The following is a 25,886-nucleotide window of genomic DNA, read 5'->3' on the forward strand; positions in this document are numbered from 1 at the left end:
GAAAACATATAGAATGCCAGTAGAGGAGGACTGGTGACCAACTGTTCATTGATCATTTTTCTCCAAAAAATTGTGTAGTATGCTGTGGTGGATTTCTTGTGGTTTCGGAAGAATGTGGATGGAGCGTATGTTGATTCCTATGGTTATGACAGCATTGATGAATGGGGCCGGCCATTCCCAGACCCTGAAAGGTGGCCATCCTCCCGAGGTGGCCAAGGATTCAAAGAAGTTGCTCGCAAGGTTCATAAAATGGGTCTGAAGTTCGGAATTCATGTCATGAGAGGAATAAGTACAGAGGCAGTCAATGCCAGCACACCCATCTTAAATGTTTACACGGTATACTTTCTCCTTGCAGCTGCGTACTTCTCCTTTTGAGTATTTTTTGCAGTCCATTAGCACAATCCTCTTGGCAACTCGCTGATCTTTCTTCATGGTTAATATCAGCTACACCTATATCGGCCAAAATTTCTTCATCAGTCATAAATTGGTCGATCATAAAAATCTTGATCGAATTGGATCACCACAAACAAAATAATTTTCAACCTCAATCCTTTTATCAGAATTGGATCTGTTTGTTATGTTCTAATGCTACCAATGACTATCAAGAATGAGTTGCAGAGTTCCGCCCATGGGTGATTACAATAACTTACATTATCATTCCTATATTTTAAAATAAAAATATGCATGAGTGTTGGCTACAGTAAGATAGTTTTTGTTTGGAAAACTTTTATTTAATATTGTGCTTTGTTCCTTGTATGCTAATTGAATGGCAAATTTTTATTCATAGAAAGGTGCATATGAGGAGTCTGGTCGACAGTGGTATGCAGCAGACATAGGTATGAAATATAAGACCTGTGCATGGATGAGCCATGGATTTATGAGTGTTAATACAGATCTGGGAGCTGGAAGAGCCTTCCTCAGATCTCTCTATCAACAATATGCTGAATGGGGTGTTGATTTCGGTAAGTAGATGTCCTTTATATCTGTATATTCTGTAAGAAATGGTAAAATCTTTTACCAGTCCCAGTCTTGGTAATTTGAAAATTCATACTGAAAGAAACTCACTTCCCTTAACTTATTATTACTAAACTTTGAGTGTTCAGTACTCAAGCTGAAGGATAAGTAATGTTATTTAACACCATATACCTGTCTTCACTGTGAAAGTGTTCTTTAAGAGAAAATAAACATGGTTGAACACTTTAGCCGCATATCTTGTTTCATCCAGATTTTTGCTTGAGGTCATCTTTGTTGTTTTGTTTCCTTTGCAGTGAAGCTTGACTGTGTCTTTGGAGATGATTTGGATACACAAGAAATAATAACAGTTTCAAAGGTACCTATAGAAACCTAATGTTTCATATAAAGAACCTGTCAAGTGATAATAGTCCATTAAATTTATGCACTTCTGAAATTAACTAATATGCAACTCCTGCAGCTTCTAAAAGAGCTTGAGCGCCCAGTTGTGCTATCTATCTCTCCTGGATCAAGTGTGACTCCGTCCATGGCTGAGGGCATTAGTAATTATGTGAACATGTACAGAATAACCGGGGATGACTGGGATAAGTGGACAGATGTTGTTTCTCATTTTGACATTTCAAGGTAGATACTAGTGCGCTTAAATCCTTATGGTTTTTTCATGAAGTTTCCATATTTCTAGTTTAACATTCTAGTTTAACATTTTGTTTTGACCTTTGTATTTTTTGAAACTATTTGTTTATTCCTTACTGGTTCTGGTTGCAACAATCCAACATTCTTTTATCAAATTTTATCAATCTACGTTTAGTTTCTACTCAGGGATTTTGCTGCTGCAAAGAAAACTGGGGCTGCAGGGTTGCAAGGAAGATCATGGCCTGACTTAGACATGCTACCACTTGGATGGCTTGCAGATCCAAGTAATCTTATTTGCCCAGCTGGATAATTTCTTCTATCATTTCCTATTATCCATATACTTATTACTTTACAAATGCTAGATGATGAAAGTGGATCTGGCATGGTTTTAGCTTTATGAAAAATGTTAGGCTACATACTTGAGTAGATAAACCTCTAGGTAAACATTATGCACCTTCATTAGCATAAATTCTACGGTTTTAAGAATTTTGATGGCCTCCTATTGAACTGACACAGGTAAAGCACTTTAGGCAACTCTAATACTCAATATTAAGTTGCAGTAATATGCACAAGAAAGGATATTTGGGGTTAATTAACATTTTGAATAACGAAAGCTGAAAGTAAAAGTTGCTGGAGTTTGAATTCTGTCCCGATCGCATTAACATGACCAACAAAGTCGGATATCTATCTTGATGCATGTCAATGTGCAAAAGTCATAGTCCATAAGCAAGTGCCGCAGTCCAAGTTAGCTATCAACAACCTGTGCTGTCTGTCCTCCATCAGAAACAAATGAAACACTGCTTTCCCAGATTATATCTATACTGAATTGATACTGACAAGCTAGGGGATATCATTGTGATCATGAAATTTAGATTTGGCATTTGTTTTTCCTTTTAAGTCTGAAATTTACTTCAGATTTTTATGCCGACTAGGGTGCATCACACTGAATCCATGATCTAGGTGGAATATTTCTTTCTTTTGGAGGTGACTGCTCAAGCAGCAGTTGAAGGAAGGGTGAACAAACTGCAGGAAAGTTGGGGATAAGAATAGAGAAGAAGAAAACAAGCTTCCGCTAAATTCCAACATAAAGTCTAATATACCTTCCTTTTCCCATCCTTATTATAGTCTAGACGAGAATTAAAAACTAATCTTATGGTTCCCATGATCAATATTATAGTATGACTAAATAAAACAGAAGCGACCCCAGGGTGGAATTGTATGACAAGAACAGATTGTCAGCTTATTAGTCAAAGTCAAACCCCATCTTTTTTGTTTTCTTTTTTTCCTTTCCTTATTTTTCTTTTTTAAACCATTATGATGGATGGAATTGAGTGAGAAATAAATGCATTAAGACCCTGAGGTAACTTCCAATTCTATATACCAGGTTTTTGATTTAGGATAATGCCATATAGATCCTAGGCATGATCTGAATTGCTTATTGAAGAATCTTGACTTTCTTGATTGGATTCCATGGCTTGATTTTTGATAGTAGATTAGAAGCTTGACCGGACTCTCTTTTCTTAATACATCAACATGATATTACTTGGGCTGTTTTGCAAGCTTCCAATACGATAAAATGGTAGTCTAACATTCTTAGCAGCTTCAACTTCTTTATTGATCCATTGTTTTTTTTTTAACTCGCTTTTAGGGATCAAAGTGATGGCCTCGTCCAGTTTGTGCTGACTGGTACAATGCCAGGCTCTGATTGGCATGCGGCATTGGGCTGCGGGATTGAATCACTTGGTCTCAAAACCATGCTACTTTATTTTGCCACCGCATGGTCAGTGCCGTACCAAGCATTAAACCTTTAATCCCTTCTCCGTCCACCCCCCATCTCTGCCTATTTGAAGATCTCAGAGGTAGGCTCTGATTGGCATGCGACATTGGGGCAGTGAGCTTCGGGATTGAATCACTTGGTCTCAAAACCTTGGTCTCAGTACTGTACCAAGGATTAAAACTTTAATCCCTTCCCCTCTGTCCACTCCTCCTATTTGAAGGTCTTAGAGGTAGGCATATGTTAACATGACTATGATTCTCAGGTAGACTACTGAAAACAAACCTTATTGGCTGAATATTTTTTATGTAAATGTACATGTAAATATGTAACTACCTGCCATTTGTGTTCAACAAAAATAAGTTAAAATCAAAATTTGATAAAAAAAAGTCGAAATCAGTAACAAATTTCAAATTTTTGGGTTGCGTCAAAGTTGCTTGTTTTAAATGCTAGGAATATCTCAAATATCAAAAGCTCATAACATGGTTCACTGTACCAGTCCAACCCGGAAGGTACGAGACATACCGTTCGTACCGGTTTGGTATCAGTATACGGTACGGAAGGCGTACCGACACTCGGACGCCGAAAACACCATGTGTCGTACTGTACCGATCAAAGTCTGTTTTGTCGAAATCGGAGCCCAGACCGGTTGTCCGGCGGCACAGGTCAGTACGCATCCGTACAGTTTCATGTCGGACCCATACCGACGCAGTAGAAGAGGCGGGTGAGAGGAAAAGAGAGAGAGAGAGAGAAGGGGGAGAGGAGGAAGAGAGGAGGGTGGCTGAGGCTGGCAAGCCGCACAGAGGAGGTAGAGGAGGGGCTCCGCCTTCTCTGCATGGCTCGCAGGCCTCTGCGGCCTTCTCTCTTCCTTCCTCTCCCTCTCCCTTCCTCCCTCGTTCGCTTTCTCTCTTTTCCTCTTTTCCCTTCTCCTTTTGTCCCTCCATCGACAGCTTTTCATTTTGGTTAAAAGAACTGTCATAGTCCACCGCCGGTACGGCTCAATATTCTCCGAACCATCTGGTTCGGGATGGTTGCGCCGACCATGGTACCGACACTATGCTAGTGTGGCACCGGTATGGAGTCTGGTACCAAGATGACGAACCTTGGCTCATAAATTTTATCATGATCTAAACATTGCTAAGAGCCAAAAGGTTTAGTAAGAAATATCGTAAATCTTAGACTACAATTTTTATCATCTAAGATATGCTAATTATCGAGATGCTCACGTGCCTTATGCTTTTCAAATATCAGTGGACTTTTTTTTCACCAAAACTTTTTGAATGATTACTATCTATTAAGCAAGGATAGTCATTAAAGTAATTAGGGCATCGTTAGGATGCATTATTAGATGAAATAACAAAATATATAGTATTCAGCACATATACATATTCTTATTCTTGATTGTATGACACTGAATGCATGGAACAACTCTTAAAAAAGCCATTGCAACTCACATTATGGCTGCAGTGGGCCAGAGCCATGCTAGGCTTTTGTGTTGGCATAGCATAGCATGTGGCAGGTGCCTTGCCCACTATTGGATGACATGGGCACTGTACATATAAACTGAATCCTTGGTCACTTTTGATCAGAATGTTATACATATAAACCAACGTCCATGAAGAATTCTCTTTGGATGCATAGCTTTACTAAAGCCATTATACTTAAGGTACAATGGCAAGTGAGAAGGAGAATGGACCCATGATGATTCTCCTAGGCTATTTAATATTCATTAAATCCTCAATGATCTTTAGGAAGAAAGGTGTCAATATGGAATTTAAATGCATGCATGGGAGCATGCTAGCTGATCAAAGTAGGGATTGAAAATTGAGTAATATTTGGGCCAAAATTTCAATATTCAGAAATACTAATAGGCTAGTCTATTTTTTGGTGTCTGCATTTTATCTGCAATAATGATTTGGACCAAGGTTCACAGTCTCAGTACTAGATTGCGTACCTAGGATACCAGTACTGTACTGAACCTTATCAAAATACCTATATATATATATTCAATTTTTTGTTTTTAAGGTTTTGAGTGGAAAACAAGATTTTGTGAGTTCATTTTTGATGTTTAAATGTAATATAATTTAATTTTTTATGTTAACTTAAAGGATGGTGTGATTATATAATACATTTTAAATTAACTAAGTATAACATTGAAAATGTAAAATACTTATATTAAAAATTGAAAATACAATATATATGTATTTGTTCTATTCCAGGTCAAGTGTTGATGTCCCTCATATATATCTGAGTCGCGTTCATAATCGAGTCTTGGAACTTGACTTCGGCCTTGGTATTATGCCCACCTAGGATCCTGGTATTCTGCCTATACCGGATAGCCATGTTGGCATTGTTGCTCTGTCAGGTACGGTGGTGAAAATCCAAAAAAGGATCCGAAAGGTCTGATCCATTAGTTTCACTAAGCGGGGAGGATGATACTCACTCGGACATGAGACTTAGAGGTGCATATCTATATAGGTCATACCCTAGCACGAGAGGATATAATTCGTTATAGGATGATGATCCTAAGTACCATAGGATCCTGATATATCTAAGATTCCCACTCGATGTGGCACCTCATCAGCCATATTGGTACGAGTCCACCACCTTTAGGTCCCTTCCTCCTAAATGCTATGGTGCCCCTTTCTAGCCCTATGCCCATTGTCCCTATCCTGCATCGCATTCTTAAACTAGGAGTCACCAGTAAATGGAGTAAGCAAAAGTATCTACATGCCACCCCCTCCTTGTCCATCGCCTCCCCCTTGATCATTAAATCTGTCATCACTTGAAGAATCATTGTTATCATTGCTTGTATCACAATATGACCTGGGCTATCTGTCATCATATGTCTTGGTAATCTCGGAATTACTATGAACTGGCTCCTATTCACTCTTTGTAATGGATGTACCTTCTTCTTTTCTCTCTTTTGCTTTACCTGAGTGGATATCTAGGGAACTAGATTCTTACCCTTGCTCGATCTACATCCTTGTCTCTCTTAGTTGGCTTGAATAGACAGCTTACCCTAATTGGTTCTACCTTCTTAGTTGGCCCTATTGCACTAGCTAGCTCTAGTGCCCTGGTGACCTCTACTCATCTTTCGATATTTGACCGGAGATCTTCGACTCTGAACCATATCGTGACTTTGACTGGCTTCTCCACGAACTTTGCAATGGTTGTTGTTACTGGGCATTGGCTGGCTATGGACATGGCATATGCCGATTCGCTCAGATCTCTGCATTCACTCTATTTTGCTGGCTACAAGGCTGGTTGGCTTAGGGTAGCTCATCAAGCTTTATTTGGGTTTATTAGCCCTCAAACCAACCTATCATAGGATCTTCCTTGTCACATACAAAGTCATTGAAGACTAGGTCCTGATACTTTAGATCAACTTCTTGCTAAAGACATTTCAACTTTAGCCGCATCTTGTAGTGCACATAGACCAATGCATTTTGTCCATTTTGAGACAAAAATGCTTTCTTTGCTTGTTATGGATCAGTGCAGAGGTCGACCAGTTGCAATCTCACTGACTAATTGAGACCGTCGGTGAGAGGATCTTGATTGCATATTTTCTCAAGTGTGAGTTTGTCCCATCATAGTGAAACCACCACTTAGTTGTTGACATCAATATAGCCATTGCCTGTCGGCCCCAAATTTGCATTGATACATTGGATGAACAAGATTTAACATAGAATAATACATTTCTCCATTACCAACAAATACAACCATCATTGAGAATGTACCATTTCCCTCCCTATATTCTTTGGTCTATGATGCACATAACTTGTGGTATTATTGTTTAAGATTCACAAATCAAAGACATTATAATTGGTGATTGATATCTAAGTAATACTTACCTTTGCTATTGCTCGAGCAACAATCTATGCATCGGAATCCATCTTGTAGCTCACATGCGTCAACATACTCAAGATCCGTTCATTAATATCCATCTTAAGGATTGTATAGATGTACTTTGGATTGAGGTAATAAGCTACCAGGATTTGTGTTTAATTCAATCAGACTTATAATATTAGTGACGCTTAATAAGGAATGCTGGTTTACCAACTAGATGCAAGTCCTTACCTATTTGGGTATCCTATCTCTCTTGAATGATGTCAATGTATTCATCAGCATGCATGAGATCAACCATTTGTTCTCTTCCTTGGCCGTCATCATCATGGGGTAGGGGAACCCTATCTGGGGTATCTCTTGTTGTCAACAACTCTAAGCACTTAGTAAAGTGGCACAATGGCCTTAATTTTTTCCTGAGCCTATTTTTAGAACCGCTAATCTATCACTATCCCCTCCACATGGTGCCTCTCCGTGCCATCACAGACGTATTGGCTCTGCAACCACTCCTAATTGAGGAACATGGCTCACAACTTGTCTCTTCGATTAGGCTGTCAAGGCCAATGTAGTATGTGGTGAAGTGGGTAACTACTAGTCTCAGTATGTCTCCCCCAATGTACTTTCTCATCAGTACGAACACTCATGTGTCATTATATATAAATTTGGTATGGTTGGGCTGTCTCCACTATTTGCTTCACTCTTCAAAGCTTCCCATCTCCCGCCAATTAGATCAATGCTCTAGGCAGCACATAGGGTCCAAAAGATATGTGGTCTTCTTATCATCAACGGCTTAGCAACGCCTTCTTATATTGTGCTCCATTATGTCACCAACGACATGCCGCTTTCCAATGTTGTTAATAACCTTCTCCATCAAGCTGATGATGTAGTAACCATCATGCACTTTATTCGAAGCATTAACTGACTTGTAGAAGAATGTTTTTGATTATGGTATTTAAGGATTTATAATGCTTGGCTTGTTTGGAACAGACAACCCATCAACATTAATGTCAGTCCAAATGTAGGCCACTTATTTTTATAGGACCCTATCCATGTCTGCAATTCATCCTTGTGCTCGTTAAGTAGCTCCCCGTATATGTCCCTCAGACCTAATGGATCAATATCTTGCTTGTGAATGGCATAGATTATGATGCGTTAGCATGTGTTGCTTGCAGCATTTGCTGGGATATGAGTAAAGTGGAACCACATTCCAATAGCCCTCCATGTATTGTTTTTCTTGTTGGGATATGTATCCTTCAACATGCTATCAATACTTGTTGTGTTGTGTCTCTGCATGAGAAGGCATGTACAATGGTTGCACGAAATCTAGACACTTCTCCGCTCTTCTTGCCTTTCCTACCATTGAAAGCCTCGAACATGGATGCTATCCTACTGGCACCAAGAATCTTGACTAATTGGGTCCTCCTTAAACCTTGATCTGGTATAGAGGATGCGGATCTCAAGCTTCCCTCATATTGTGAGGGTCCAAGCTGACTCTATACTTAGCCACCTCATCCATCCGCCATTGCTCCTTATTGGCTAGGAGGGGAGCCTGAATTTGGGCCTCCTCCATGTTATTTGGGTTTGTGACCTCATAATCTCCCAAATTCTTGGAGTGTTAAGGACATAAACTCCAAATGTCGACTAGTCAGGTGGTGCTTCAATTTGGTGACCCACCCCCTTTATTCAAAGGAATACCATTTGCACCTCCAATGGTGAAGGCCACTTACTATCTCGCCCTATTGTCACCTGATCTACAATTCCTTTTTTTGCTTTCCAGCTTCTTTGTTGACTGCCTAATCCTGAAATTTTTCAAACCATTCATCATCAATCTCAGAAAAAAGTTGCATTAATTATCATTAAGCATCTATAAATTATCCATTATTTTTCATAGTTAATTAGTTTTTAAATTTAAAATTACTCAAAAAATGTAGAAAATTTCAAAAAATTCCTAAAAAGTGCTAGTTGCCTAAAAAATTACTTCTGAATATATGTATATAATTCCGATTTTCACTAATTTTCATTAGTATTTTCTATATTAAATTTACAATTAAATAAATAAATTGCATTAATATCAAAAAGATATGGTACATGCTCCAAAAAACATGTCTAAAATCTCCTTACATGCTACGGGAATTTCATAAATTTTTGTAATAATCATAATTTTATTAAAAGAAGATTTAATTCAAATAAATATTGAAAATTAAATTTTAAATTCTATCTAATGTAACCTCTAATAGGAGTACCACATATATTTTTTCTGTCCATATTAAGCACTAAAGCTTAATTAATTTAGGAATTACTTTTAATTGGGCTTTTATTCGAGAAGTAATTAATATGTCAGAAATTAATCAAATTGTTGTCAAAAAAAGATAGTAGATAGCATGCTAGACCCTGAACATAGTACTTATTTTTGGACTCTAACATCTCCTTTTTTTCTATTATTTTCTTTAAAAATATATTTTTTTATTAAATAATAAAATAAATATCAAAAACTTTATTATTTAAGATCTACAATATATCATGAAATCATACCAAAGTATAGAATTTTGGCATGATTTTTCATATTTTTTATTTCCTGCCCATTTATGGGATATAATAGAAAAGGGACATGGTAGAAGAAATTTAGAAAAATACCTATCTGAACGTTTGTATATCTTCCCTGCTAATCCTTCAAAACTCTCTTTTTTTCTCCTCTCTTTTCTCCTCTTTTATGTTGCTCATAGGCGTGACAGAGGGATCAAAGGGCATGGTGACCTTTTCTACCTTAATAACTGAGGGGGGAGAGGCTAATCATGCTGGTAGCATATCCCTTTATGAGATTAAACCGCTAAAATCGAACAGTTTGGCCTGGTAAGGACCGACATCAATACGAGCCAAGATTTGTTGTATCGGTTTTCTAGTGGTACAGTACAACATACAACTATGCCATTCCGTTATTGACATAGCAGGGTTGGCAAGAGAGGGGGAGAGCGAGAAGGAGAGAGGAAGGGGGAGAGAGGGGTGGAGGAAGGTAGAGGAAGGGGGAGACAGAGACAGGAAATAGAGGGAGAGAGAGAGAGGGAGGAAGAGAGGGAGAGAGAGGGAGAGGGAGGGGGTGAGAGAGAGGCCGAGAGGAGAGAGGGGGTTTTCAAGCACCTATCTCCTCCGGTGCACAAGAGCAGGGGCATGGCCCCTACTTCGAAATGAAATAGGGGCTCTAGCCTCTTTTTCTCTGAATTTTTCAGGAAAGTTGGAGCTCCTGTTTTGTTTCGAAAAAAATTCACTTAAAAAAATTTAATAAAAAAGGGGTTGGAGCCCTTATTCTTGTGCGCCAAAGGAGATGAGGGCTTGAAAGCCCCTTCTCTCTCCTATTGGCCTCGTTCTCTCTCCTCCCCTTCCTCTCTCTCTCTTTCCTCCCTCACTCTCCCTCTCTCTCTTTTCCACTCTTTTTTTCTCCCTCTCCCTCCCTCATAGATTTCTCGAACTGAGGGGTGGAATTATGCTAGTCCGGTTCGGGGCTATACAACATTCCTTGGTTTGAGCCCTATTTCATGTCAGGACCATGAACCATCTTGGCTCATGGTTTGTACCGTACCAACCGAACTACATGGTTTGATTTGGTACAACAATCTTTGTTCGGGCATTCCCAAAGTTGTATTTGTTAGTGCCGCTAAAGTTTCAAGTACTTCTCACATTTCAGATATTCCTGTTGAGAAAATGCTTTATAACAAGAACTACTTAAACTTTGAACCTTGTCTCAAGCATGGTCGGCAGAACTGTTCTAAACTGGACAGCTCGGAGAGTACTGAGTCGTACCGGCGGCGGACTAGGACGGTTTCGACAATTGAAATGAAAAGCCGTCGGAGGGGGAGAAGGAGAAGGAAAGCGAGGAAAAGAGAGGGTGAGCGAGTAGGAGAGGGAGGGAGAGGAAGGAAGAGCGGAGGAGGCAAAGCTCCTCCTCCGCCTCCTTCGCGAGCTCGCCGGCCTCCGCCCCCCTCCATCTCTCTCCCTTCTTTTCTTTTCTTCTCTTTTTTTCTCTCTCCTGTTCTCCCTCTTCTCTGCCTCTTCTATTGTGTTGGTATGGGCTCAACATGGAACGGTACGCGGGCGTACCGACCCGTGCCACTGGACAACTAGTCTGGGCTCCGGTTCCGGCACAGCAAACCTTGGTTTCGAGCAACATTTATATCTAAATCAGGGTCGGCGGGATCGTTCCGATTCAGGACGATTTCGGCCGTTTTGAGCCGTACCGGCGAGTTTCGGCAATGAAAACGAAAATCATTGCTGGAGGTGGAGAAGAAGGAAAGAGAGAAAAAGAGAGAGCGAGTCAGGGAGGGAGGGAAGCCGGCGGTGGGCCGGCGGAGGCCGGCGCCTGGGCGGGAGGCGAGGCTGCGACCGGTTCTCCTATTTTGAGCGAAATAGAGGCTTGGCTGCTAAAAAAATCGCAATTTTTAAGTAAAGTCGGCAAAAATTTTGCGATTTTATAGTAAAGTCCGCAAGCGATTTGCCGACTTCACTTAAAAATCGCAATTTTTTTAGCGGACGGACCCCTGTTTCGTTCGAAACAGGAGAACTGGCCGTAGCCTTGCCTCCAGCCCAGGTGCTGGCCTCTGTCACCGTCCGCCGGCCTCCTTCTCTCTCCCCTTTTCCTCTCTCTCTCTCTTTTTTTCTCCCATGGTCTGTGTCGCCCTCTCATTTATCGGTACAGGCCCGGCACGGCACGATGCAGGCCCATACCGACTCTTGTGATGGGGGCTCACGGTCCAAAGCCCCTCACCATGTTCTTTTTCTCGCGCTCCTTGCGTGCGCCTCCAAAAATCGCTGATGATGGACTGATTGTAGGTAACGCCGGTGGAATAACTCAATACAAAGATCAATAATGAAAGCAAACTGAATTTTATTCTACTCAATTGAAGAACAAATAACAAGAACAAAGAAAACAAAAGAAATCTAGCAAGGGATTGAAGAGATCTCTTCCTAGCCCAATCTAGTGGAGATTGATGTATCTACCACTAGCCGAAATCCTAGAATACAAGATCTAAGGACCGAAATCGACACAAATGTCGCCCAACCCTTACGACCGACTCTCTCACAAGAGAACAAGACTAAACTCAACTCTCGATTATTCTGAGATGCCCCACAGTGGCCCCTTACAACTCTATTTATAGACCCAAGACCCTAGACAAACTTAAGTAACTCTTCCTAAGATAAACATGGTAAATAATCTTTCCACGGATCCAAGGCTTCTCCACCGTTGATTGGCATATGATCAATGGCTTGGAGGGGCCCTAAAAGATCTCCAATCTTTATCTCCCGGATTTGCATAGATTCCGCATCCCGGATGCATGGCTCACGCATCTCGGATAATTTGACTTAGTCTTCCTTCGCTGAATGGACGGTTGAGATGGCTGGGAGGCAAGGCTGGCTGGGACACGCGTCCCGGATGCGCGGGACGCGTGTCCCGGTTGACCGGGTCGCGCAACCCGGGAGTCCCAGTCTGGCCAAGGTTGGCTCGGCCTTTGGAAGGGCCTGAAGTCGGCCTGGCCGAGGTCGGCTCGGCCTTTGGCAGGCTCCGAGGTCGGCTCGTCCTTTGGCAGGGCCCAAGGTTGGCCTGGCTGAGGTCGGCTTGGCTGAGGTCGGCTCGGCCTTTGGCAGGGCCCGTTGGGTTGATGGGGCGAGGTCTGGCGCGCGGGCTGATACTACATAGTGCCGAAGTCGTGGATGAACCTCGTGGCTGGCCAAGGGTCGACCAGCCACAAAACACATCACTTGGCCACTTTAGCCTTTGGTTGGTGCTTGGTCGTTGCTCGGCTTGTGGCGCAGTTTGCGGGGGTCCTCAACATCTTGCCGCCGACCCTGATCTAGGTATAAGAATTATAAGAGCATGAGAAAAATAAATGGAAATAGAGTCAGATGCATGTCTTCATATTTACACCTGTTCATGAGGTTGAGTCTTAGAGTGTGCTGATAGCTATCTAAGCACAAAAACTATATTTCAGTTCAAAGTGCTTATCCAATTGGAAAGAAAATTTGCCACTAGAGAAATGTTTTCATAGAATGGATCTATTGAATCCATCGCATGAAGGTCAGTTGATTGCATGATATGGTAGAATGATGAAAAGGAAGATGTCACTTGTCCTGCTGTGTAAATTCTGAAACTCTGTTGTAAAATATTCAAATTTCATCCATATAATTTCAATCATTTGATCTGCCGGTAGCTATGAATTGTCTAATGATCAAAGCAATGATCTAGACTCAAGGCATCACCAAATCTGATATAGAATAAGATTATTTACAATTCAAATTTTGAGGGTACTTTTCCAGTGGTATGAATCCACAATAGTTTACCGTTGACAACCCAGAAAATTTTCCTGAGGATATTGGATTAGTTGATCTCATCCGAGCTGACCAAACTTATCAATCATAAATAAAACCTAAATCAACTTCAAGCAGGAAGCATTGTTATGATACAGTGAGTTTCTTCAAATGCAAGATGTGTTCATTGGTATTTATAGAAAATTTGTCCAGCTATTAAATATTTCTTTTCTGTAGAATATCTACCATGATATACTCAATAATTCTTAAGTGCTTGAAAGATGATACAGAACAGACCAGTTTGCTTGAAAAGAAGTTGTAATCATTTTAAGCTGCTTAGTTTGCCCAAAAACTGATATCAATTTGTATTTCCTAGAATCAAGTTGAATGTAGAGTCAATTTAAATTTCCTACAGACTACCTTTATTGCTAGACAAGGTCAATCTGTCCCTTTACATCTCATATTGTACGTTCCAAGGATTTTTATGAAGTAATTCTCCTTCCTGCTCGGTTTTATATCCTTTCATATTCAACTACCTTTGATTGATAAAAGGTTTCACATTTTTTTTTTGCTTGATAGTGTTTGTAGTGGATCACTTTACTATTGATGAGGAATTGATTTTGTCCATCTACAAATCTACCAAAGATCAAAGGAAGTACGAAGGTTGGAAAGGATTTTCACAAAGTTCATTGCATGTATAGCCAGGTCCATCCACCATCTGGATCCATGATAAGATCCCAAAAGCTGCAACATATGATGGTCATGCTATGTTTAGGAAATATAGAGTACCATAGTCCACCCTTTCTATGTTATGTTTAGGAAATCTAGATTATTGTCATGCCACCTTTTCTTTACATGCCTTCTTTGTCTCCTGAATGACCAAGACAAGGCCTTTTCCTTCTGCTGATGGGTCTTTTTAGGGGTACATGGTGTACCAAGCCTGTCTAGGAATGGAAGGTGAGTGCAAAGGAAATATTGAGATGGTATCAGACTATCAGTCATTTCATGTGGTTGAAGATATGTTCATTCATCCCATGAAATGGTATAGAGTTTTACAAGGATGAGATGATTCGCATAACTCAACTACTTTTAACTCATATTGGAACCCATGCAATATCATACTCATGATAACTAATTGAAGAATATATTAGGACATACAAAAGATATATGAATAAACTCAAGGTAGAATCCAGTGGTTGGGGGAAAAGCCACTAATAAGCAATAGTTATAATTACAGTAGGAAAATAGATGTACAACACTCTTATTTAATGTCACATGAAGACTTAAAATACTATAAATTCTAAATAACCTGGAGATTTATGTCTTGCTACTCGCCTTGTCCAAGTATTTCTACGTGAAGTAGCTCCTCTATTTTCTTTCTCAAGCCAGACACCTTTATAGTAAGGGGCAAAACATGTGTTTCAAAGTTTGATCCACTAGTATCTACTTTCACATTTTTATTTTTGCAACAAGGGAGTATCTTTGAACCAATTGTTGCCTCTTATCATGCGCTTGATTTGAAACCACGAGCTAGAGACATTGCAACTGCAGTATACCCATAGGGCATTGCTTTACAAGCATTCAAGACATCCACTTTGTGTTAGATCAATATAAACATGATAACGTAATAAATTCAACACATGCAGTGGGGTAAAATAGAGCAACTAAATTTCCAAATTTAATAATTAACAAGCACAAAAACTAACAAAAACCTCAAGAAATTTGTTCACAAGAATCTAACTTCAGCAACTCTTCAAATGTTTAGTATAACAAAGAAAGAAAACCTATAAAATAGTTCCAACAACTTACTAAGAAATAAGGACTATTTGCAGGCTGTACGGAGGATTCTGCTCCTTCATCTAGTCACAATCCCATGACAATACCCGATTAGCCACTAGTTCTCTAGATCTATAGAGAAGGAAAAGACCAAATAATAAGATTGAAAAACCAGTAAGTGCTTAATACCTTAACTAGTTTGGTCATGTAATAAATTAATAAGTTTTCTTTGCTAATATTAAACATCTATGGTAGTACCAAAAAAATCTATGGAACAATTAATATATTTTAACAAAAACTGTTATGATAAAATAATTAAATATGCTCAAATATTCATATTTATAATTTGCATTTTAACTCAGCCTATGAGACTACAGCTAAATTTATACTTGTGGTAGGGCTAGAAAGCCATATTTATACCCTGCTGAGTGCGCCAGAATATTGCATTATACCCTGCAAGGTGGACTAGTGTACCATATATATACCTTACGGAATAGGCCAAAATAATGAGTTCTTGAACAGTCAAAGTGTCAATATATAACCCCCATTGAAGGTGTCCATAATATAGTTAGGCTGAGTGTTAAAAATGCGAAACATGTCAAAGGTATTGATAGGTCAGATGTCAATTCTAAGACAAAATATGTATATTTAACAAAAGATTTCTAAACAAAAATATGCATAGCATTTGGAAATACAAACAAAAGTAATACTTTTAATTTACAAATTTATTTTCCATATAAAACATAATTTTAACATAGATGCATAAATTCAAAATTTGCATGTTGGCTAATTTATAATTTATTTGACATCAAATATTTATTCGGAGGCAAATAAATTAATGGCTCTCTAGGAAAGGTGAATATTACTTATCTCGCAAGCATGAATAGTAAACAAGCCCAACTAATTTGGAAAAAAAAACTTCCAGAATGTAGTATCCCAAGAATTATATTTTGATCAAAAGATGGTCATGATGAATTGTGAAATAAAATTCTAAAGCTTTTGATACCCATAGAACCTAGACAATTTTTAGGGCTATAAAAAGTCACCCCTAGCTCCCAAACAAAGCCTAAAAGTTGCTCCATGCCAACAAAATCCCTAAATATGCTAGAATTGACCAACTTTAATAGTATAACCTGAAAAATCAATTTCTGTTATGTTTATTTTAAAAAAGAGTGGCCATCTAGTTTATATTCTGAAATTTCAGGTTAATAATTCATAGAAATTTTTCTTTATACACACACACACACACACACACACACACACTTTTTATGGTAGAAGAATTAATATGCAGAATTTTATAGACACAGAAATTATAGTAGAATATCATATGCATAAATATGGTAACAGGAAATTCTAAAACCAAAATATGGATATTCAGATGGTTATTATGAATAATGTAATATTCAGATGGTCATTAGTTCCTAAGATAAAATATAAATAAGTTTAGTAATCAAACATTAAGATTACTGTTGTTTGTTACACAAAATGTATTTACTGAATTCCTAGTTTAAAAGAAAACCTAGTTTCATAATTTTAAAATACATAATTTCTAATATACAGAAATTTTAAAACTATAATATGATGTTCAGGTATTTATTTGCAGAAATTCAAAAGAGATTCTGTTTACAGAAAATTGTTTTATAATATAAACTTAGTAGACCTTCAGATAGCTAACTCGGTACCTGTTACTTTTTGACTCACACATCTTCCTTCCAAAGCCTGGAAGTGAACTGAAAGCTCTATACAAACCTCATGTAGGATGACGTGCTACCACAAAGAATGTACCCATATTTCCACTTATAGCCTGTGCCTCCTATTTATATAGTATAAACTACTACATCCTAGGCTCCCAGCATCTCAAACTCCAACTGCTATTAGGAGTTAGGACTCCTATATTGTGCCCATCTAGACCTTTGATTAGAAGCAAGCAACGAGTTGTCTTTCTTTCCTATTTGACAGTCTTCAACTCCAATTGCACTAGGAGTGCTCACATCTAATTCTTACATCCACTGAATCGACTCAAACATTGGACCTTACCTTCAGTGACTAAACAACATAGTTTAACCCATTGAAGCCTTATATGATCAAGACTGCATCAATGATTAATAGGTATGCTCATTAATCATAATATAGTTCGGATCTAGCAATGACGAACGACCAATCGAGCCCAACCTAAACTATTAATCAAAGCTCAGTTAGTTTTTCTATTTTAACTATTTATTTAATAACAAGCTAAATGAATCTCTTAGTAAAACTAAGACTCTGAATAACTTTTGTTGCCGCTAGGAATCAGCCCGACCAAGATGCCGAGCTGGCTGAGCTGTTGGAGGACTTGGACGATTGGCTGCTCAGACTGTGGTGGTTGGTTGAAGATCGCAATGTGCCTCCGAGGTTGCAAGGTGGTGGTCGCTGTGCGTGGGTGGCGATGGCTCCAATGCTAGTCACTCCCAAGATGGTGCTGGGAAGAGGAGATCATGCTCGGACTTTTGCTATGATGCCGAATCTGACCTAAAACAATGTAGACGAAAAAATTCTCTTGGCAGAGAGTGTTTGGCGGGGGATCCTCTGATGTCTAAGTCAAACGGACTCTCAGAGAATAATGGAGGTTTTGTGAGAGCAGTAGAGTGGCAGCATAAGGGCGTAAGAGGGCTTGAGAGCACTTACCTGGAGGATCCTCCAGGAATGGTTTATATAGGCGAGGGTTGGTGCCCATCGTCGAGAAATTCGGGCATGTGGATCAGCCATTTTTGATAGTCCATTGCACATCTCGACAATCACATGTGGACGTTTCATCCGCGCATCACGCTTTACACATCTCATCCATGTGATTATGGAAACCGCTTGTGATCATGCCCGAAGTATCGCTAGCTGGGGGAAGAATTTGAAATTCGAAGAACTCTGCGCGCTTCTGGATCAGCCACGTGGCAAGCTTTGATTGGTCAGTCTATCACATTGGTTATGGTCGGTTCTGAGCAAGGTCCGTTGAACCGGTACCATGATCCATACCAGTCGACGGCCGGTACGGTTCGGTACCGGATCGAACAGGTAGGGCAGTAGTAGGTGGCCCATATCCAACCCGATTCAAATTCGGATTGATTTGGTGTGAATTGGGTTCCGCCCGATTTCGGGCGGTAAAGGACCGGTTCCAGCCGGTCCAATATCGATTCTAGATGGTAGGGGCCAGAATCGAATATAAATGATGAACCGACTCGATGTCGCACCGGTTCGGTTCGGAACTGCCTGAACCAGGCGGTTCGGCCCGATTCAGCAGGCCTTGGTTTCGAATCACTTATCCCTCACTTCTGAGGTCAAGCTAATTTGTTGGCTCAGGTGATGGAAGTAGACTTCCTGGTGAGACCGACCGATTGAGATGAGCCGTGATGTTGAATTGTGAAATCAAGTTGCCAGGCCGAGCCACCTCGGCCGTCCCTTTTGTTTTGCTGCATAGATCTTTGAGATACCACATTTATGAAGGACATGCCGGTAGCCGCACTTCCCAAAGCAGTATCATTTGAGGCGGGAATATCGGCGCAATGATTAGACCTTTAGGCTGATGGTGATCCAAGTGATCATCAGGGGCTCAATATAAGGCTCTATAGGTGAACCACCGTGACGATTTGAGTTGTTCGAGGCTTTATATAAGGCAGGAGACTGGTGCATCTCCCCTATTTCAGTTTCTTGCACTCTGGTTTCTAGAGCGAGAGATTCTGATCAAGCCTCTGTGGCCATTTCCTTCCTGTGCTTCCATCGGAGTTTCGCCACCTCATTGGAGTTCTTCTGCTTTTGTAGGTCTTCGGTATGTTTTTCTTAAGCCTTCCTTCCAAACTTTTCTTCATGACCTCGACAGATTTGTGGGGCTTTCTGATGCAATGGAAGATACTAAGGAAGAAGGCACCGAGCCTCTTCCCCACCACACCTTGTGCTGATGCTCTCACAGCACCTCCGCTATTTTCTGAGAATCCATGTAACTTAGACATCGGAGGATCTCCTGCGACAAGAGGACTTCTTCGTATTACTGTTTTAGGTCGGATCCAACATTGGAGCGAAGGTCCGAGTACGATCTCCTCTTCTTAGCATCACCTCGGGAGCAACCAGAGTTGGAGCCATCGCCACTCGAGCATAGCACCCACCATGTCGCATCTCGGAGACATCGTGATCTTCAGTCGACTTTTGCGGTCTTGGTAGCTGATCATCTGAGCACTCGGTAGCTCAGCCAGCTCGATGCCTTGGTCGGGTTGATTCCCAATTGCAACAACTTTCAACAAGAAATTTTATTGCAACCAACCCAACTCCTATTTATAACTTATTCAAAATTAAGTCTAATTCAAACTGTTAACTGAAAATAATTTAAATAATTGTTTCTTTATATAGATATGAATAAAAGTTTGTAGGGCATTACGCCACATGGAGCATTATGTTATAACTATGCTAGGGCTATTTCCTGCTTCAAATGTGGATCAATAAATTGATGCAAGTTGATAAATGGATATGGTAAAGCCTGGTAGATATTCCAACTTACTTGCAGTGGATGACATCATCAATTTTGGCTATGAAGAAAAAGTTTTTTCTAATTATTAGATTTAAGAATTTATCTTTTGTATGGGCTTTGTTTGTTAGCAAGATGCAATACCTGCCAATTGGCCATATAGATTTCATTAACAGGCCCTTCTCCTTCCTACGTTTGCCTTGGCTAGGAACGTGGTAGCAATATCTAGAAGGTTGACATCATGTTGACAACCAATTGCAAAATCTATTTATTTGGCTGAGCCTTGTTAATTTTTAAGTATAGCCAACCTTATGAAGGGAAAAGGCTTGGGCGATGATGGTGATGATAATGACGATGATAAGTTTTGTTAGTTTCCGCTTTTGATTCTAGAGTTTTGGGTTTAGCATCGGGCTGTAAGTAGGGCTGAAAATGGATCGGATATTGATGTATCCATATTTGTATCCATATTTTTTAACAAATACATATATTAAACAGATATCAAAATTAATATCTATTTTTGTTCTAAACGGATACGGATAAAAATCGGATATTAAGCAAATCCATATTTGTTATAAATGGATATGGATACGAATCTGATATTAGACATATCCATATTTTTTTATTTGAATACGGATATAAATTGGATACTTTTTTGGATATTAATCAAATTTGAGTAAAATTCAACGAGACCCTAGTTGCTTGAAAACGACAAAAAGAAAAGAGAAACAAAACCGAAGAACAAGAAGTTTGAGCCTTTCAGGCGTGTTGGGCGATTCAAAGGATTTTATTCGAATCGAGTATTCCGTATTCGAGTTGCTGTCTTAAGTGATAGTCATTCGATATCTGGGTTTCTTTTAGTCTAGGTTTGGTTAACCACTTAATTGGTTCTCTGATTTAACCTAACTTAAACTTCTTCTTTTCAATTACTCTTGCTATATGGATATCCAGATCCGGATCTGGATCCGAATCCAGAAATATCAGGTGTATCCGCACGGTATTCAGGAGATTTTTGAACAGACTATCCGGATCTGTATCCAAATTCGATCGGACCAAAAGAACGTTATCCGAATACGACCCAAGTCGGATACAGAAACGGATACGGTCAGATATAATCCGATCCGCTTTCAGCCCTAGTTGTAAGTTAAGCTCCAGGATGCGCTTTGTGTAGTGGAAGCATAGGATTCAAATTGATGTATGTTAGCCATGGTCAAGAGTAAGCATTGTAGACACTATACTTTTAGGTTGACGTATGATGTAATCTTTCCAATTCATTGAGTGAAACCAACTTTAGAGTTCACATAAATATAAAAAAGTTAGGTGATATTTTTAGATTATACATCTCCAACTCCATGAACGAGCTGAGTACAACTGGCTAATTACTTGAGTTGCTTATGTGTGAAGAATTATGGGAGGTTGATAGGATGAATGAACATATGAAGGAGATTATTTTGCTTCATGGTAGAGAACAAAATATAAGCTAATGTGGAGAATGTTTTATTTCCAAACTACATATATGCTTGAATTTTCATTCTTCTGAGTGCATCTTGAATTCTTGTTTCTTTATCGAGAAACAGGAGTTTGTTAGCTTAGCCAAATTGGTTCCTTCAAAGTAGATACTGGTGGTTTATAACTTTATGTGGCTTGGTTTAACAATTTTATTGAAGTGGTTTTACAAGTTGGAGCTTCATAAAGTGTTCTTGATGTTCTAATACAGCTGATCTTCTTTTGATTGCTCTATTATTTTCTACATTGCCTAATAGTTTCATATTTTCTAATATATGTAACCCTATAATAATTTGTTTATTTGCTAATGATAGATGCAAAGCATGGTCCTTACAGGAAATGTAACCTTAGCCTTGATGAACAGAAAACCCAGGTGTGCAAACTTTATGTTTATTCTTTTATCTGGTATACTGTTGGAATAATCAAAGCTATATTGATGCTACTTAATATTTATTATGCAGATGACACTTTGGTCTATGGCTAAATCTCCTCTCATGTTTGGTGGAGATTTAAGGCACATTGATGAGATGACATTTGGTCTTATCACAAATCCTACTCTTTTGGAAATAAATTCTTACAGCACAAAAAATATGGAGGTATTCTGTCCATAAAAAATCTCCAGTTACCTGAGCAAGAGATAAGTTGATTAGTCTGAATGTTGATCAGTCTATATGTGTCTAATTATTTTTTGCACAAAAATGGAAAATGACTATGTTGTCACCATTTTTATTGTGTTCAGTTTCCCTATGTCTTCTCAAAAGAAGATCTCCGATGTACAAGTTGTGCTTCTACTCAGAGGTTTCTGAGTCAAGTGATGGGCACACCCGATGACAAGGTGCTAGGTCTTACCAGCTGCAGCAATGAAAAAGCGAAAGGATGGTTTATTGCAAGAGACTATCGGAAGCTGGATCAGATATGCTGTAAATATGACATGAAAAACAGTGATAGTTTGTCATATTGCTTTTATAAAAGGAAGCCTCTTTTGACATTGTATGATTGCTTCTAAACCATAAACCAGAGTAATATGCATGATTTTGTTTCTTAATTGTAATGAATTTTCTATGCTAATGCAGAGGGGAAGAGATTATGTATGAACAAGATCACCAAGAAAATTTTCACTTATTGGCATCTGAGTCAGTGGAGGCTTGCCTAGATGCATCTGTGGACAGAAAACGTACAGCATCAGAAAGAGACAGCACTTTTTTGTCCAGTTGTAAGCGGCATGCCTCCCAAGTATGATGTGCATACCCAACTACTAGTGCTTTATTATTACTCACTTTAGTTATTGGTAAATACAACTGTGTCTGCATCATTGTTTTGTATCAATTCTGATATATGGTAACCATGAAAACCATGAATGCAGACTAGATAGAAGAGTATAATTTAAAATTTGATTTTTCAACCACTCGTTTTAATTCTAGATATTTTTATTTAGACAAGATCCCCAAAAACAGAACTGAAGAACTTGAAAATTGAAATTGTCATTTATTGAACTTCTTTGCTTTCATGGAATCAATTTTTCTTGTTTTTGAGTATACTATGTTGTTGGGACCATTTTTGCTCTGCAGCATGAAGGAAAAGTGACAAAAAAACAGCAAATTAATTTGCTCAAATGAATTGCATTGCTTAATCTTAGATGGCTTGCTATCTTTTAACTAAATTCTCTTTTATAGATAATCTAGAGTGAACATATAGGCTTTTGACTATAAATGTCACCATTCGACCTTTTTACCCTGATTTATACAACTTTCTTAGGTTTGGGGAGTGTAATTTTTTGAAGCATCAATTTAGTGGTTGGACAGATGATACCTTTTCAGCTGACAAATAAGAAGTCTGACCTTTTTCCCCTTTTCTTCTTTATTTTTTTTTTGTCAACAGAGAACTTATAAGTTGCAAAGATTTAAATCAAATTTTTGCTAGGCTGAATAAGTTTACATTTACCATGAATGAAGATATCCATAAAGGATGAGCTTAAAACAGGATCTGTATTTTTTCAATAACTTATTTTTCCTTTAGAATATTTAGTTAACTGTTCAATAGCTAACCTACCTTAGATCTGCAGATGTGGCGCTTAAATGACAATGGAACCCTTGTGAACACCTATTCTGGTCTATGTGCAACAACAAATTCGGATAAAGGTGACAGGTCAAGTTGTTTATTACTTTGTACACACATATGACAAAGTGAGATTACTGATAAATTTTTGATGCAGTTAATACCATCACTGGTGGAATCCGATCTTGGATTGCGACTGGAAGAAGAGGTTAGTGGCACTTCCCAAATAAGTAAATGTTGAGTTTGTCGACTGAAAAAAAAGAATGTACTTTTGGGTTGGTAAATTGATTCATATCAATGGAAAATTTATGGGTTTTATTAGATTATCGGATTATGCAATATAATAATTCAAGATTAGGTGGCCTTCTTATTGAGGACAACAAGTAATCTTGAGTGGTATACATGGCTCTGACTTTCCACCTGTTTGTGGGCCACGACACAGGTGGTGGAATGTTTTTCTGCCATGTGCTGTTTTGAGTTGTTAATCTCCTCACTGGAGGAACCCAACTGTAGTAACAATTGATTAGGTTGTAGACCCACTGAACTATTTGCAGAGATGAGTACGAAGTCATTCTGCAAATTCTCTCTCTCTCTCCGTGTGTGTGTGGGCACGCACGATTGCGTGAGATAGCATGCTTGCATCTTTCCTAATGCTTTTTAATAAAGGTTATCTGTGTCATCAATTTTCTTTGCTAATATCCTTCCAAATATTTTCTTAGGGGAAATTTACCTTTCATTTTTCAACCTCAATTCTTGGAGGACGCTAATATCTGCAAGAATATCAGACTTGACTGCGGTTCTTGGCAGCAGCTTCGTCAGCAAAGCTTCTTGTAATTGCAAAGAGGTTTGGAGCAGCAAGGACTTTGGTACAGTGGGACAGACGCTGTCAATGATGGTTGAGAAGCATGGCTGTGCTTTATTTGTATTAAACTGTGGAAATTGACCTCGTCATATCCTAAAGATAATTTTTATGTACTACTAGAACGCTTGTAAGAATTCTAGTATTAAACAGAACTATTGGACACTCGATGAAAGTGCGTGATTAAATGAGAAAGTGGGAGTTATTGGAGGGCTTCGCATGATGAAGGCCTCATGAGAACTTAAATCCGAGTCAAGAGATGTGAATGCTGGCATATAGTATAATTTAGATAATTACTACATGGTAGTGGTTGCCTTGTATATATTTTGTAATGTCCGGGCCCAGAACCTACTAGGCCCAATAAGAAATGGGCCCAGTTAAGGGTTGGGCCCAAATTCCACTGTGGGCAGTGCTGTATAAGGATTGAAATAAAAAATAATAAAAACGAAGGGATAAGACCGACAGGGAGGGGTGACCCTCACCCCTGCTGACAGCCGCTGCCGGCGCGCCGGAGACAAGGGGGGCGGCGGCCAGTCCCGAGGTATGGAGGAATGGAGAGGGAAGGGACCTCTCAGAGGGGGTCTCATCCTTAAACAGTCCCTTAAGCCTATGCCGGCAACCCCAAAATGACAGACCCCCTAAACACCGAACGAGAGAAAGAGAGAGAGCCCGGAAGCTCCAAGAGGAAGGAGGAACCCCTAAGTCGGCAGAGGTGTTGGAGAGGAGGCACCGCAGGTCATCCCCGGAAATGGTAAGCTCCTGTTACCAAAATAAAAATAGAGGAGGGACTCCATGGACCTCAGTTGCAGTCACTGCCGGCTCTCGGTAGGGGGCTGCAGTCGGCCGGAGTCCATTCCCCTTCTTCTTCTTCAGTGGGATAGGGGGTCTCAGTGAAGAAGAAGAAGGGAGGAAAGAAAAGAAAATGAAAGAAAGAAGAAAAAGGAGAGAGGGAAGAGGGGACTCACCCGTGTGTGGCCGCGGGCATCGGCCGCAGGCGCGGCCGTGGGCTCAGCCGCAGGCGCGGCTGTGGACGCCGCGAGCTCGGCGGTGGCACTGCCGACTGTGGCTCGGCCCTCCCAAACCCCCCTTCTTCCTTCACAGGGGAAAATGGAGAGAGGAAGAGAGAGGGTTTGGGAGTAAGAGAGAGAGAGAATATGGGGTGGTGCCGGAGGGGAAGGACCAAAGAAAAGAAAGAAAGAAAGAAAGAGAGAGGAGGAAGAGGCCGTAGATCCGGCCGGAGGAGAAGAAGAAGACCGGAGGACCGGCCGAAATGGCTAGGGCTTCCGATCGGAACCAAGGAGAGAGAGAGAAAGGAGAGGAGGAGGGGACTTGCCGTGTACGGCCGTGAGCGTCGCCGGTGCGGGCTCGGCCGGGGAAGCCGAGAGCTCGGCCGCGGGCTCGGCCGGGGAAGCCGAGAGCTCGGCCGCGGGCTCGGCCGGGGATGCCGCGGGGCTTGGCCGCGGACGCCGCCGGTCGTGGGCCGTCTCCCTCCGCTCGCCATCCTCCCCTCCGCTCGCCGTCCTGCCATCGTCGGAGAAGAGAGGAAGGGGGAGATCGGGAGAGAAGGAAGGAAAGAGAGGAGGAGGGGAGGAAGCTTCGGGAAGGAGAAGAAAAGAAAAAGGAGAAGAGAAGAGAAGAAAAGAAAAAAGGAAAAAAAAAAAAAAGAAAGAAAAAGAGAAGAGAAAAGA

General features: G+C 40.0%; 1 protein-coding gene across 3 annotated transcripts in view; it reads left to right on the plus strand.

Annotated features, from left to right (window-relative positions):
• The window catches only part of LOC103709952 (alpha-galactosidase mel1), a 33,448-nt gene that overhangs the window by 894 nt on the left and 6,668 nt on the right, over positions 1-25,886 (plus strand). For 2 of the 3 annotated variants that reach the window (XM_008795504.3, XM_039133843.1), the window contains exons 3-14: positions 79-336; positions 788-962; positions 1,269-1,330; positions 1,433-1,596; positions 1,792-1,889; positions 21,599-21,657; positions 21,746-21,880; positions 22,024-22,274; positions 22,358-22,517; positions 23,347-23,422; positions 23,497-23,547; positions 24,059-24,519. In XM_008795504.3, coding sequence (XP_008793726.2) covers positions 79-336; positions 788-962; positions 1,269-1,330; positions 1,433-1,596; positions 1,792-1,889; positions 21,599-21,657; positions 21,746-21,880; positions 22,024-22,274; positions 22,358-22,517; positions 23,347-23,422; positions 23,497-23,547; positions 24,059-24,282 — 1,713 coding nt within the window. In that variant the 3' untranslated portion in view covers positions 24,283-24,519. Of the gene's footprint in view, positions 1-78; positions 337-787; positions 963-1,268; positions 1,331-1,432; positions 1,597-1,791; positions 1,890-21,598; positions 21,658-21,745; positions 21,881-22,023; positions 22,275-22,357; positions 22,518-23,338; positions 23,423-23,496; positions 23,548-24,058; positions 24,520-25,886 lie in introns of those variants that run through there. The other variant, XM_039133844.1, reaches the window with a different exon arrangement.

Source organism: Phoenix dactylifera, chromosome 14 (assembly GCF_009389715.1).
Source record: "Phoenix dactylifera cultivar Barhee BC4 chromosome 14, palm_55x_up_171113_PBpolish2nd_filt_p, whole genome shotgun sequence".
NCBI lineage: Eukaryota > Viridiplantae > Streptophyta > Magnoliopsida > Arecales > Arecaceae > Phoenix > Phoenix dactylifera.